The 13,796-nt window shown below is 41.2% G+C and overlaps 1 protein-coding gene across 5 annotated transcripts in view; it reads right to left on the bottom strand.

Moving 5' to 3' along the window:
- The window catches only part of Fam193a (family with sequence similarity 193 member A), a 122,039-nt gene that overhangs the window by 48,585 nt on the left and 59,658 nt on the right, over positions 1-13,796 (bottom strand). For all 5 annotated transcript variants that reach the window (XM_057772547.1, XM_057772549.1, XM_057772548.1 and 2 more), the window contains 5 exons: positions 11,965-12,199; positions 9,095-9,219; positions 4,364-4,511; positions 950-1,027; positions 36-151 (listed from right to left, as the gene is read on the bottom strand). In XM_057772547.1, the coding sequence (XP_057628530.1) occupies positions 36-151; positions 950-1,027; positions 4,364-4,511; positions 9,095-9,219; positions 11,965-12,199 (702 nt within the window). The remainder of the gene's footprint in view (positions 1-35; positions 152-949; positions 1,028-4,363; positions 4,512-9,094; positions 9,220-11,964; positions 12,200-13,796) is intronic.

Below are 13,796 nucleotides of genomic sequence, written 5' to 3'. Positions count from 1 at the left end.
CTGAAGGTCAATAGCACCTAGAGAGCCTAGCTCACCTTCGCCTGTAGTTGCAGTTAGGGCAGTCTGGCATGCTCAACCGAGATGATGACAACATGTGTCTCCTGGTATCCGTGAAGTTGTTCTCACCAGTAACTACTTTCTTATTAGTTAACTAGAAGAAATTATCAAACAATAGCTTAAATTTACAAGATACTTCCCCCATTTCCTGCACCATATTTCAACTATGACAGTAATCATGCTCATTTATAACCCGAGGCCCACCTTTTGCAGATGGAAAAAAACAAAAGAACAGGACAGTAGCCTTGGAGTATGCAGGCAGGGTCAGTCAAATCAAGAGTGAAGCATCAGAAACCTTTTAATGTTCTGGTCTCCAGAAAACATATACCATATGCATTTTTGCAGATAGTCATAAGGTAGAACTATTGTAGACACCAGGTTTACTCAGTCTGCTCTAGATACTCAGGACTTGTTAAGACACCAGAAATTGAGACTCATATGTGGAGTAGACTGGACCCAAGAGATGTCTAGGTAGTAGCACCAATAATCAGGAATCTCGATTTCAAAGGGGAAGTGTGTGCCAGAACTTAATCGAGCCTATCAGCACATTCAGGTGAAAGGGCCTCTGTTTCATCCCACTGGTGGGAGCTAAACTTCAATCTGACGCAATTGGCTAATTGGTGCAAAGGGGAAGGGGGAGTTCAGGGAATATGATCTTTGTACCATTTTTCACCAACTCCCACCAAGATTATTCTTTTCAAGCAAGTATATGGAAGACCAAGAAACAAGTAAATGCAGCCAGTTTATCTAAAAGTTAAAATCACTTTGTATAATGACTTTAACACCGGCAGGAACTGTCAATGGTCTTCACTGGTATCCTGTAACACAGAGCATTCTTACATATTAAGGTGTCACTTTTCTGTGCAGTAATTTGCCTGTTCAACAACCTTACCTGTTCTTCAATTAATCTCCTTTGCTTAAAAATCTCCCAGTCTTCTGTTAACATGCGCTGTTTGGTTTTCATTGTCATCTAGAAAGAAGATATAAAAAATATATAAAAAAAACCTTAGTAACAGCTACACAAAACATTCTCAAGGAAGATTCTTTTAAATGATTTTAAAGAAATGTATAGACAAGAAAGATTACCTAGGAACAAAACAGAGGTGCAATATAAAAGAATGAGTCACCAGCTATTTTATTTCAGCCTCTTGCTTGACACTCATAATACTACAAGTACTTTTCTCACACGGAAAACAACCTCAGAGAGCAGGATACATTTCCTGTGCTGAGGAAGTAAGTGCTTGCTCTCAGGCACCTGACAGACAAGCCTGGTTGAGGACTCCTGGAGCTGGTCTGTTCTACCCATATATATGACCTTTCTAGTTCTGAGAACATTAACTCTATTATTAACCTTTATCTATGTGTAATTCCAATAATAACATAAAATAAATTAGAAAATTAAAAAATGAAATATAAGCAATGCAACTTGAGAATTCAGAAGAAAATCTGAAACAGACTAATCAAAGAACCCACAAATGTCTGCCAATCCACTTAGGCACATTCTCTATTCCAAGAACTAAGGCATATATACCCCAGCTCATACCCCTCTCTCCCAAACCCCCAAGAGCAGCAGCTTCTCAGTCAATGCTAAGATTACCAGCAGGACTGTGGGGACCAAAGCAGACACTAGCTACTGTTGTATGGGCTTTGTTACCAGCTGTCACCATAGAAAGTTTACTATCCCCACTACAGAAAGTTTTAGGTGGTGCACATATTTAGGTGAAGTATAGAGTGCCTACATAATACTGGATTCCTCATACTATTGTGTCCAGTAGCAAACCCAGATTAGTGTAAGTGGTAGCTCTTTACAGGAGACACGAGTCATCCTATAACCTTAGCTGACTTAAACGAATCTTCCCTGGGGACAGAAGCAAACTCTCCTATAATTGCTCTCAATGCAGTGAGTGGCACTTTGTGGCTCTCCAGCTCCTCATCCCCCTTCTATGTATCTTTCATCATGATGACAAGAGTTAGCCAGGCACAGGCTGGTGTTTGGTGCTTTGGTTTGGTTCTTCTCTTTCTTTCTTTCTCTTTTTCTCTTTCTTTTTCTTTCTTTCTTTCTTTTTTTTTTTTGGTTTTTCTTTTTGAGACAGGGTTTCTTTGTGTAACTTTGGAGCCCGACCTGGCACTCACTCTGTAGATCAGGCTGGTCTCAAACTCAAAGATCCACCTACCTTTGCTTCCCGAGTACTGGGATTAAAAGTGTGCACCACTACTGCCCGGCTTCTTTCTTTTTTAATGATTTATTATTTTATGTGTATGAGTGTTTTGCCAGCATGTATTGCTGTATGCCATGTGCATGCCTGATGCCCAGAGATGCAAGAAGAATGTGTTAGATTGCCTGGTACTAGAGTTACAGATGCCTATAGGCTGTCATGTGGGTATGGGAATCGAATCTGGGTCCTCTGAAAAAGCAGCTGGTGCTATCAATTACTGAGCCATCTCTCTAGCCACCTACAATCTGGTTCTTGACTCTCCACACAAGGTTCACATGCCAAAGGCTTGTTCCTTAGCATTCAGTACCATTGAAAGGTAAAAAAAACCTTTAGGAGGTAGCTCCCAGTGGAAGCTAGGTTACCGGAGAATAACCTTGAAGTGCATATTAGGACCCCAGAGCCTTCCTCTCTCCTTCCTGGAGTCTTAAGGACATCCTCCATCATGACCTTCAGCCATGTGCTGTGCCATCACAAGAACACAGCACAAGTCAAGGAATCTTCCTCTAAAAAAAGCTGGTGATTCAAGTCAGGCGTGGTGGCACATGGGCTATTAACCAGTACTCAGGAGGCAGAGGCAAGAAGATCACAAGTCTGAGGCTTGTACGGACTATAGAGTAAAACCCCTTACTAACAAATGACAAACTTGTATTCTCTCACAGAGATTGGAAACTGAGCAATGTTTTTTTGCTTCGTTGTTTCAGAGTACTCATGGCTCAAACCCTCACTGCTTCTCCCCAACTTTAATAACTTCAACTAAGCAGTCATGTTCTGATGTCATGGATGTTCTCTACAGAGTTCACATTGTCAGCAGTCTGCCTTTTCAAATCTACATATTTAAAAAGAAAACAAACTTTATGATTTTGTATAAAATAGAAAAACTCATGTAAAACTAAGTATCATTTATGTGACTCTCTCATTGTCATGGTAAGAAGCTAACCCAGAAGTTAACTGTTAGGGTCCTTCACAGGATCTTAGGAGGCAGATTCTCAAGGAAGAGTTATCCTCCACTCTGGCTCCTCCCATTCCTGGACCCAGATCTCTCTGCTGCCAGAACAGCAGGGCTCAGAAAGTAGACTGGTATGCATACAGGGCTCAAAGAGAGGACAGTTGCTTGCCCCTTTTCTGGGGTTGCCAGCTACCTATAGGGTCAGGACCTGATTCTTGAGGCTGTAGGAGGACAGCTGCAGCTGTGGCCCCACCTTTACTATGCCTGTCAGCCTGGTCATTCTCACGTGCCTGTCTCGAAAAACCAAAAAAAAAGAAAAGAAAAAAAAAAGTGGAACTAGTGCACTGATACCATGAGAGCCAAAGTCAGTAAACAGGGAGAGTTTTCTCAAATTCTGAAAAAGAACCCCCTTCTTAACCACTCAGAAGCAAACAGGGAAAGGAATAAGGGTTCAATCACTATATGAATGGCACAATGATCTTGGAATTCATGTCGAACCAGCTTATATCTCAACCCAAAATAGCCATCGTGTCTGTTTATAAATTATCTTGCATGCACAACACTGGGCTGCCATTTCTTTCTACCTTCCTTTTTTTCTTTTTCTCCTCATACCAGCACCTTTAAAATAAACTTTAAAACCTAAAGCCTTTTTTTTTTCTGTTTAACCAGAAGGTCTACAAAGGCAGGGGGCCAGGATGAATGGCAGAAATACCATCTTAACAACATGCCTGGTGTCTCCTCTGAGATGTAGTGGTCACTTGACACAGTCCTTTTAGAGCCATCTCCAACAGACACATCCCACTTGTCCTGCTATCCTCTGCCCTTATGTCTGCTCTGTCTGGCAGTTCTGAATGAAGAAAGAATGAGCTCTCAACAGAACCGTGATTGATAAATGGCTTCTGGGCCCAAAACGCCTGGTAACTTCCTAATGTCCTTCATTAGGACACAGAGACAGTAGATACAACCTTTCTGAAGATCTAATTGCTCCTGCCATACAACACCCAGGTCAGAGGTCTGTGATATTGCAAGGTTTCTACCAGGGTACACCAAAGGCCTATGTTGGGAGCTCAGCAACTCAAACTGTAGCTAGCAACTTGGCACAAAAGCCTCAGAGTGCAGGTTGTGCCTTGGGAGCAACGATTACCTGTTCATCCACATAGGCATCAATCCTCTTCTGACACTCCAGCCACTCTTCAGCAACTTTGCGCAATTCTTCCTCAGAACGCTGGTACCTCTGCAGCAAGGTGCTGTACGTGTCTTCATTGCAAGTGTCATGCGTCGTGGTTCCCAGCCTAGGAGAGAAAAGACCTATCACAAAGGAAGAGCCCAGAAGCTCCTGGCCAGACAAAAGAACCTTACTGCCTGTTGCTATTGTTTATCTTTATCATCCCTTTTTACAAAACCACGCTGCAGAGCTGCTTCCTGGGCTTAAAAGATTATATACACAAAGCACTCTGAACAGAACCACATATAAAGGAGTTGCACAGAGAAGTGATAGCTCCCGAAAAGAAACTAACAAGAATTCTAAAAAGGTATAACATGGAGCTGTATACACATTTCTTATTAACATACAATGACCCAGAAAAAAACAAAATATTTAATGACAAATATAAAACATAGAAATGTTACAATTAAAAAAATGCATGTTTTGAAGTGAAAATACATTCATGTCAAGGAAAGGTATGACTGAAGCATGTGTTAATAAAAATATGTTGCGTATTAACACAAGAAAAATATGTGTAACAAACACAGAGCTGTTTACAGTGCCTACCACTTCATGATTTTATCTGTAATAACCTAGTGGGTTTTTCTTCTTGTAAATTTATTTTTATTTTATGTGCATGAGTGTTTTGCCTGCATGTATGTCTGTGTGAGGATGTCGGGTCACCTGGAACTGGAGTTACAAACAGTTGTGAGTCGTGGCGTGGGTGTTGGGAATTGAATCCGGATCCCATGGAAGAGTAGTCAGCACTCTTAACCAATGAGCCATCTCTTCCACCATGACATCCCCCCAGTGGTTTAATAATAAAAAGAAATAACAAAGTCACTTTTAATCAAAAAATTTTCACAGGTAGAAATAGACAGAAGTCATTGCCAAAATCTTTTCCTTTTACTTTCTTTGTCAGGGTGTACCACATTTGTGAACACTGTAAAAACAGGACTCACAGAAAATCTACTGGTTGCAAGGTCACCTGCACAGGTGTCCATCTAGGCTCTGCACCAATGCCTGGCACCACCTAAGGTCCCAAGAACAGTTTTATGATGCAGCCCTGAAATAGGTTTTCTCCTGATTCCTACTGCTGCCAGCCTTGTCCTTCATTGAACTGATTCCAGTTTTCAATATTAAACCCAATTCACAAGCTGGGCAGTGGTGGCATATGCCTTTAATTCCAGCACTCAGGAGACAGAGTCAGGTAAGGTAAATCTCTGAGCTCAAAGAAAGCCTGGTCTACAGGGTGAGTCCAAGGACAGCCAGGATACACGGAGAAACAGCAGTTGAACTCAGAGAAAAGACTCTTAGAGGATAAGGGGAACAGAGAACTTCTGTTTGGGGACATGAAAAATATTTTTTTTAAATACATCGTTAGCTACAAATACTGTGAATAAAATTAATGTTTTTAAAACATAAAATAGTAAAACTTGTATTAATCAGAAAATTTTTTAACTAAATAAAATGGTACTGAATTGTAATTTTAAGTGGACAAATTACACGGTATATAAATAATCCCCATAAAATGGCCAATAAAACAAGTAGCTTTCTCACGTTTTGTTTTTAAATGTTATGGTTTGGATATGAAATATCTCCCAAAGGTTCTTGTGTTGAAGACTTAGTTCCTACAGCATAGGGCTTTTGGGGGTGGCTGGATCATGTGGGCTCTTACTTCACCAACGGACTAATCCACATATGGGTTCAGAGTTTACTGGGCTACATATCAGGAACTGGTGGAAACTTGATGTACTTTATTCCTGAATCCTTTCTCTGGCAGTTCCACAAGGTGAGCAGCTTTGCTTTGCCAAGAACTTCTGTGATGGACTGTGAGTCCAAATAAACCTTCCTCCTTAGAAGTTGATACCTGCAGCAGTCTATAATTCTGTCAGTGTTAGAAAGTTATCAGAAAGAACTAAGTTTCTATGAATAATGATAACCTTTAAGCAGACTGTTTACTTATTTTGTGTGTGTCAGACCATTTGCTGAATAGGGCAGGAAGAGTAGGAGACCTGCTGTCTTAGTCTGTTACTTCTGTCTTTTTGGTTTGAGATAAGATCTCTCACTGAACCTGGAGTTTAACAATTCAGTTATACCTATTGGTCAGCAAACACAGAATTCACTTGTCTCCTACTCAATAATGGAGGTTATAGCTACATACTTAGCTGACTTTTATGTGGGTGCTAGGGTATCAAATTCAGGTCCTCAAGCTTATCCACTAACACCCTCCCACCCTCATTTGCTGTATATTTTTGTGACAGGTATTACCATAAAAACCCTGACTGCCCTGAAACTCCTTATGCAGATCATACTGGCATCTAAAATAATATATGTTAACAAAGTAATACAAAAAGATACATTAAATAAACTTAAATACTGGCCATAGCCTGTTTGTTGTCTCATAATCTATTAAGCTACATTTGTGCTCGCACAATTCATATCCGTATTATACATTATTAACTATTTGTCCCTCCTCATTTTGAGACAGGGTCTCTCTACACAGCCCTGGCTGACTGTCCTTGAATTCACAGAGATCCAGTTACTTTTGCCTTCCAAGTACTGAGATTACAGGTATGAGCCACTGGGTCTGGCCCACTCCATAATTTTTCTACAAGTTAAATAGGCCTACATAACTACGTATTTCATTAGTAATTTGTGAAAAAAAATGTGAGTTATTAAATATATATTTATACATTAGAAATTCAAGTATAAACAATTTTGGGGGTTGACAAGTGAGTCTGTGGTGGGACACACCTTTTTAAAGGACAGCATTTTCTGGAATGACTAGGTCTCCTTAGAGGGCATGCTGCTTTCCCTCTTTCCTGCACCTCATTTCCTCTTAGAGAAAGAGGGAGTGAACCCCAAAGTGAACATTTAAAACTAGGATACTATTCATCTTTGAAATCTGACTGTAATTCCCAGTGAGAAATAAAAATATTTGAAACTTGTGCCCAGAAAAGAAATGGTTTCTGTCAGTCTCTGGAAATCAACTGGATGACAGATGCATCAAATCCAATATTCACCAGGAAAAGAAACAAAGGGCAGGTACTGAGGCTTGTTCTAGCTACAAGGGAGGCACGACTGAATTCAAGGGAACCTCACAACTTGGACAAAAACATTCTTCATGTTAAGTTTGGCTTCCTTTCCTTCCACCAGAGTTGCAGTCAGATAGTCCCATTGTAGTGTACTCTCTAAGAATATCTGGATGCTATTGACTTTTTAAATTGTGTGTGTGTGTGTGTGTGTGTCTGTGTGTGTGTGTGTGTGTATATACAGGCATGGGTGTGAACACATGTGCATGTGCCATAGGTAGCACATGAAAATCAAAGGACAAACATGTAGGAGTCTTCTTTCTTTTCACCCTGTGAGTTCTGCAAATCAAACTCAGGTCATTAAGGCATGGTGGCAAATGCCTTTACCCACTGAAACATCTTGACTGTCCTGTATTGAATGCTTTTTAAGAGTGGGCACAGGCGGTGGTGGCGCACGCCTTTAATCCCAGCACTTGGGAGGCAGAGGCAGGCGGATCTCTGTGAGTTCAAGGCCAGCCTGGTCTACAAGAGCTAGTTCCAGGACAGGACCCAAAAGCTACGAAGAAACTCTGTCTCGAAAATCAAAAAAAAAAAAAAAAAAAAAGAGTGGGCTGGAAAGCAAATCAAGGCTGAGTGAAACTGATAAAAATCTGCAAAAACCATACCAGGTTTGCGTAGCACCTTGAGCTGACCAGCTACTTCTGAGGTGGTTCTTTCTCTAAAAGTAAGGTTGAATAGGACAAATAAAGGTGGCTGCTATTAGTGTGTGCCTACGCTGTGGGCCTATGCTTCTATGTGGTTAACAGACAAGAAACAAAATCAAGAAGAGATGATTCTGAGATGACCTACTAAGTAATGGCTGATGAAGGAGGGACTGGCTGGAGAACAAACATATGCCCATACTGTATGCCTCTATTTAGCATACTTCACCCCAACAAATGCCCATTAGAGAGTTCTGTACTTGTGCACTTATCTTGGTGACACCAGAGAATCACCCACCAGTTATCCTGGTGAAAAGTGACATAGGCACTCTACAAACATAGATGGAAAAGCACATCTAAGCCTAGGAGAGTCAAAGGTACTCTGAATCCCACGTTCTTCCTCCTCTTTCACCTCCCTTCACCACAATGCAAGAACCCTGACAGGATCCCTGGCTGAACCAAGACCTGTCAAGGTAAAGCACTGCTTGCAGGAGCTTTTATATATTTTATGAGGAGGCATTATGGTGTTACACCTGAATAGCACTTTCACTGGTTTATCATTTAAAAGTTTAACTGGGGGCTGAAGAGATGGCTCAGCAGGCTGCTCATCAAGAAGACCTGAGTTTGGGCTCCATCACCAACATGGCGGCTTACAACTGTCTGTGACTCCAGTTTCAGAACTCAATGCCCTCTTCTGGCCTCCTTAGGCACCGTAGCATGTGATGCAGACATTCATGTAGACAAAACACTCATACACATAAAATATAAATTACATATAAAAGTATTATATCTTAGGTCTAGAGCTTTCTATCTAACTATCTTTTTTCTCTATACCTTGTTATTTTTCCTGTAAGGACTTCCACGTATAGTGGTCTACAGGCATGAACACACACACAAGACCATAGGAAAAGAGAATCCAAGTCAAGACAAAATACCTGATCTGAGACACCAGTGCTGGCAAGTTGCTCTGGAGAAGCGGCTCTGAGAAGACCAGATTTTCAAACAGGTGTTTGTTATGCAGTTCCCATGTCACCTGGAACTTTTTCAAATGTTCATTTTCCTAGTTTAAAAGAAAAAAAAGGTAACAAAAGATGCAGTGAGTGGGTGGAAATATAAAGCTTCCTTGAAGGATGCCCCCTGCCCTACCACCTTCTGCACAGACCTTGTTTGTAAAGAGTCACTGTTCCCTGCTTGTGTCAAAACATATCAAACCAAATCTCTAATTTCAGCAATATGGGTTGCCACCTTAGTACATTCTAGGTAACCCCTACCTACCCCAACCCTAGATAACGGTTGTAGGTGGGCTCAGAAAGGAAAATGGAACAGGGGGTGGGAGGACCCTAAAACCTAGGACTGTCAAGATGGCACAGCCGGTAACAGTGCTTGGGTGGTACCCTGATGAACTAAGTTCAAACTCTGGAACACGCATGGTGAGAATCATTCCTACAATTTGTCCCCTTGACTACACAAGCATGCACACACAAATACGTAAAACATTTTTAAAAAGAAAAAAAATTATTTGAGTCAGAACAATGCTTTTCTGGCCTGTCTTTGTCAAAGCTCATTCTAATACTTGCAAATAAATTCTTCACTGACAACGCTCTGGCAAGGAAAGAGCTTTGATTTCCTAAGAAACAGGAGCAAACTTATCAAGTGCTACTGAAGACATGCTGGGAGCCCACAGCAGTGCCACCAAAGCCCATCAGTGTTCTCTAGCTTCTCTGGAATAGATTACTCGCTGATGTTTTAGCCTTTGCATGTATTCTCAGTCTAGTTTTTCCTAGAAATGTCAGTAGTGAGAGAGGCTCCTCACTACATCTTTCATGTTGCTCTGATGTGCCCCACTTCTGTGTCCTTTTGAAGCACATACACAAAGCTCAGGGCTCCTTTACTTCTTTTTAATTTACCAATTCTCTTTTCAATCTGACTATTTTTGGGTTTTTTTTTATTAATTTGTTTTATTATTATTTGTCTCCTTTCTCATTGCTTCTGTACTACCAAAGATTTAACTCTAGACCTTGAACATGCTGAACAAGCCCATTATACTGAGCTACATCCCCAGACCTTCCTTTGTTTGAGATAAGGTTTCACTATGTACCTCTGCTGGCATCTAACTTATAATCCTCTTGCCTCTGCATTCTAAATTCTGGGATTAAAGGTGGTATATTTGTGTACATGTGAAAGAGTGAGAGAGATTGTGTTCCTGAGTTTATTAGAAGTGTGTGTATGTGTGATTGTTTCTGAGTTTATTTTCTGCCAAACCTAGATGATCCTCTGTGACCATATCAATTCTTGATCCATAAATTTAAATATATTTTATTTCCTTAGACACAATAATCACAGTTACTTTATACGTTCTGAAAATTCACTATCTTCAGTGTGTCGCTTGTTATCTCTGCTTGCACTCAGGTGTACTGTCTTCAACCTTTACTTTCTGATTTTAAAACAAACAAATAAATGGGGGCTGGAGTGATGGCTCAATGGGTAAGACACTGGCTGCTCTTCCAGAGGACCTGAGTTTGATTCTCAGCACCCATATGACAGTTCAATTAATAACTCCAGTCACAGGGGAGCCAGTGCCCCACCCTGGACCAAACATGAAGATGGTGCATAGACATACATGAGGCAGAACACCCATACACTTAAAAATAAACTACGTTTAAAAACAAAGAAGGACCAGCAAACATCTCATATGAGGGAAGATAGCTCTCTAAGGATATGGGCAGGCACATGATTCTCTAGAGCAGCAGCTCTGGACCAAGTCTAGAATAGGCAGAGTCCTAAGTTGAGGTAGAGGAGGGCTGAAAGGTACAAGATGTACAAGAGAGTGCACAGGACAACTGCCACTACCAGGGTCCTCACGTCCAGCTTGCTTTACTCACCTCACTCAATTTTCCCTAAACATGTGTCTCACAAGCCTCTTCTTGGAAGTACTTACCTGGCACAGTGTTAGACTGTGGCAGGGAAACTGGATAGTCTGAGACTGTTGCAATGTCTTGCCAAGTATTGCATGAACCTTTCTGGAGAGCCCCATTAACATCAGAACCAGATGAAGAACCAATGGTTACTGCAACTTTTCCTTCAAAACATGGCCACCACTAAGAAAGCATTAAAACCCACCCACTGAATCGTCACTTAATAATCAGATGAAATAATGATGAAGACTTGAAGACTATGGGGAAGATGGGGAGGGACCACACTTGATGGGTTGGGGAAGCAGCCTAGGCAGCTTCTGTGGTTGTCACTAGGATGCCTCTTTCTGTCAATCCAGAAATGGGGTGGTCAGAGATTCACTTATGTGCCCTGCTAGAACTGTGAGAACCCTGTAAGGAAAAGGCAAGGCAGCTTCAGTAAACCCATCCCATTCCTGCACTGCTGCTAGGTGCACACATGAAGAAATTCAAGCAAGAGGTCTTTACGTGTGCCTTGCATCAACTGCAACACAAGTCAGTGGCAGTACATCAACACCAACACAAGACAACAAAAATGTTTTGGACTTCCTATCAATGCACCATGGTTTTCACCTCCATATCCTAATACCTTACTTCCTAGTGCTTAGGTCTTCCCAAAAAGATTTCCATGCTGTGGCTCCTGGACATTAATTCTCTCAATGCTTCTACCTGCCAGCAAAATCCACTGCACTAAGATTAATCCCACTCTACCTTGTGCAGAAAGGAGTATATGACCATGGAAGGAGAACTTAACCATACAATCAGTCCCCTGGCTGCATACACCTCCCCTATCACATGATTTTGTTCTTTAGTTCACCTCAACAGCAAAAAAAGAAGCAGGCATGGTCTCTCACCAGAGTGCCAAGAAATGTACTGATGGATCGTGCAGCCTGGCAGAGGGCACCATACTCTTCCAAGAGTAGAGAGACAAAGTGGTGTGCCTGTGGTGGGCCCTGCAGGCCAGATGGTGCCTTGGCTTTCGCTGCAGCAGATAGCTGCCGGAGAAGGCGGACCTTCATTTCTAGCACATATTCCCGGGCTTGCTGCTCCAACCGCTGGTAGAGCTGATAGGGATCCCGCTCACAGAGCCTACAGAGACAAAGAAAAAGTCACTACTCAGCCATGGTTGTCTACACATGTCAGTTGACAGACAGTTTTTATGTCAGTACTCACTTTTTATTAAACACCTTTCTTGTGACAACCTGTAGGAGTACAAGGTAATTCAAGGAAAACTGACATCCCCCAAATGCTTCCTTTGATTGCACTGTTTATGCAACCTATATATGGGACTCTGCTTCACTTCATGTCCACAAGAGAAGACCTAAGCCTAAGGTATTATAACTTACAACCAAGAGGTAAAAAGCCTCCCTTCTACTGTGTCTGAGAGCTGGCCTCAGGTGCCAACACAATGAGTGGAACTTAAAAAGTGACATGCTGCAATCTTAGCAGATGTGACACCTGTTTGGAGGATGGGGTCAAGTTTACCTTTCTTCTTTCTATGAACTCAGTATACCATACAAATGAGCTCGTGTTATTTTCACAATTAGAACACGTTTTAAACAAAGGTCATTCTATTTTTAGATTACCAACAAAGCAATGAAATGCATCCTTGTTAACTAGTCACAGTAGTAATGAATTTCTGTCCAAACTTACAGGTGATACTTTTTACAGTTTTGAGAAAGATGACCTTTCTTCCTCAGCCTCCTAATGCTGGATTATAGGATCATGCAACAAGGTGATGCAATTTTTAAAACTTGCTCTATAGTATTTGTCATTACTATGGTTAAAGTTGCTGCTCCTTTCAAAGGTACATTTCTGAGACGCCTCTAGATTAGTGGTTCTTAACCTGTGGATAGTGACCTCTTTGGGGTGTCAAATGACTCTTTCACAGGGGTCACCTAAGACCATTAGAAAACATAGATATTTATAGTATGATTCATAAAAGTAACAAAATTACAGTTACGAAGCAGCAACAAAAATAATTTTATGGTTGGGGGAGTCACCATAACATGAAGAACTATATTGAAGGGTCGCAGCATTGGAAAGGTTGAGAACCACTGTTCTAGATGGAAGCCTAGGACCACTGAAGCAATAACCAAAACATCTACTGGAACATGTCACTATGAAGAACCAGCTGAGCTCTGTGGCTGTTGTAGAATATATTAAGTAAGTTTTAAACAACAAATTCTTCCATCTTTGGCTGCCACATTAAATCTAAAGAGAAAAGCATAGTTGTTATCTGTTCCATGAAAAAAAAAATTAGGTGTTGTGGATCATTTTTAATCCCAGTACTTGAGGCCAGAAGTCTCTGTGAGTTCAAGACAAGCCCGGTTTACACAGCAATTTCCAGGCTAGCCAGAGTTACGTGATGAAATCTTGTCTCAAAATAAAACAGTAAATAAAAAAAAATTAAGCTAGACGATGGTGGCTCACACCTCGGGAAGGAGAGGCAGGCAGATCTCTGTGAGTTTGAGGCCAGCCTGGTCTACAAGAGCTAGTTCCAGGACAGGCTCCAAAGCTACAGAGACCCTGTTCCGAAAAGCCAAAATAAATAAATAAATAGATAAACAAATAAATAAATAGGTGTATTTATTATTTTTATATGAGTATGTATGTGTGTCTGAGTTTATGTGCACCTTGTGTATGCCTGAGCCCAGGGTAACCAGAAAAGGGCACTGTTTCCTCC

Source organism: Chionomys nivalis, chromosome 6 (assembly GCF_950005125.1).
Source record: "Chionomys nivalis chromosome 6, mChiNiv1.1, whole genome shotgun sequence".
Lineage (NCBI taxonomy): Eukaryota > Metazoa > Chordata > Mammalia > Rodentia > Cricetidae > Chionomys > Chionomys nivalis.
Note: the sequence above shows the minus strand (reverse complement) of the source record. Positions and strands in the feature narration are given on the sequence as shown.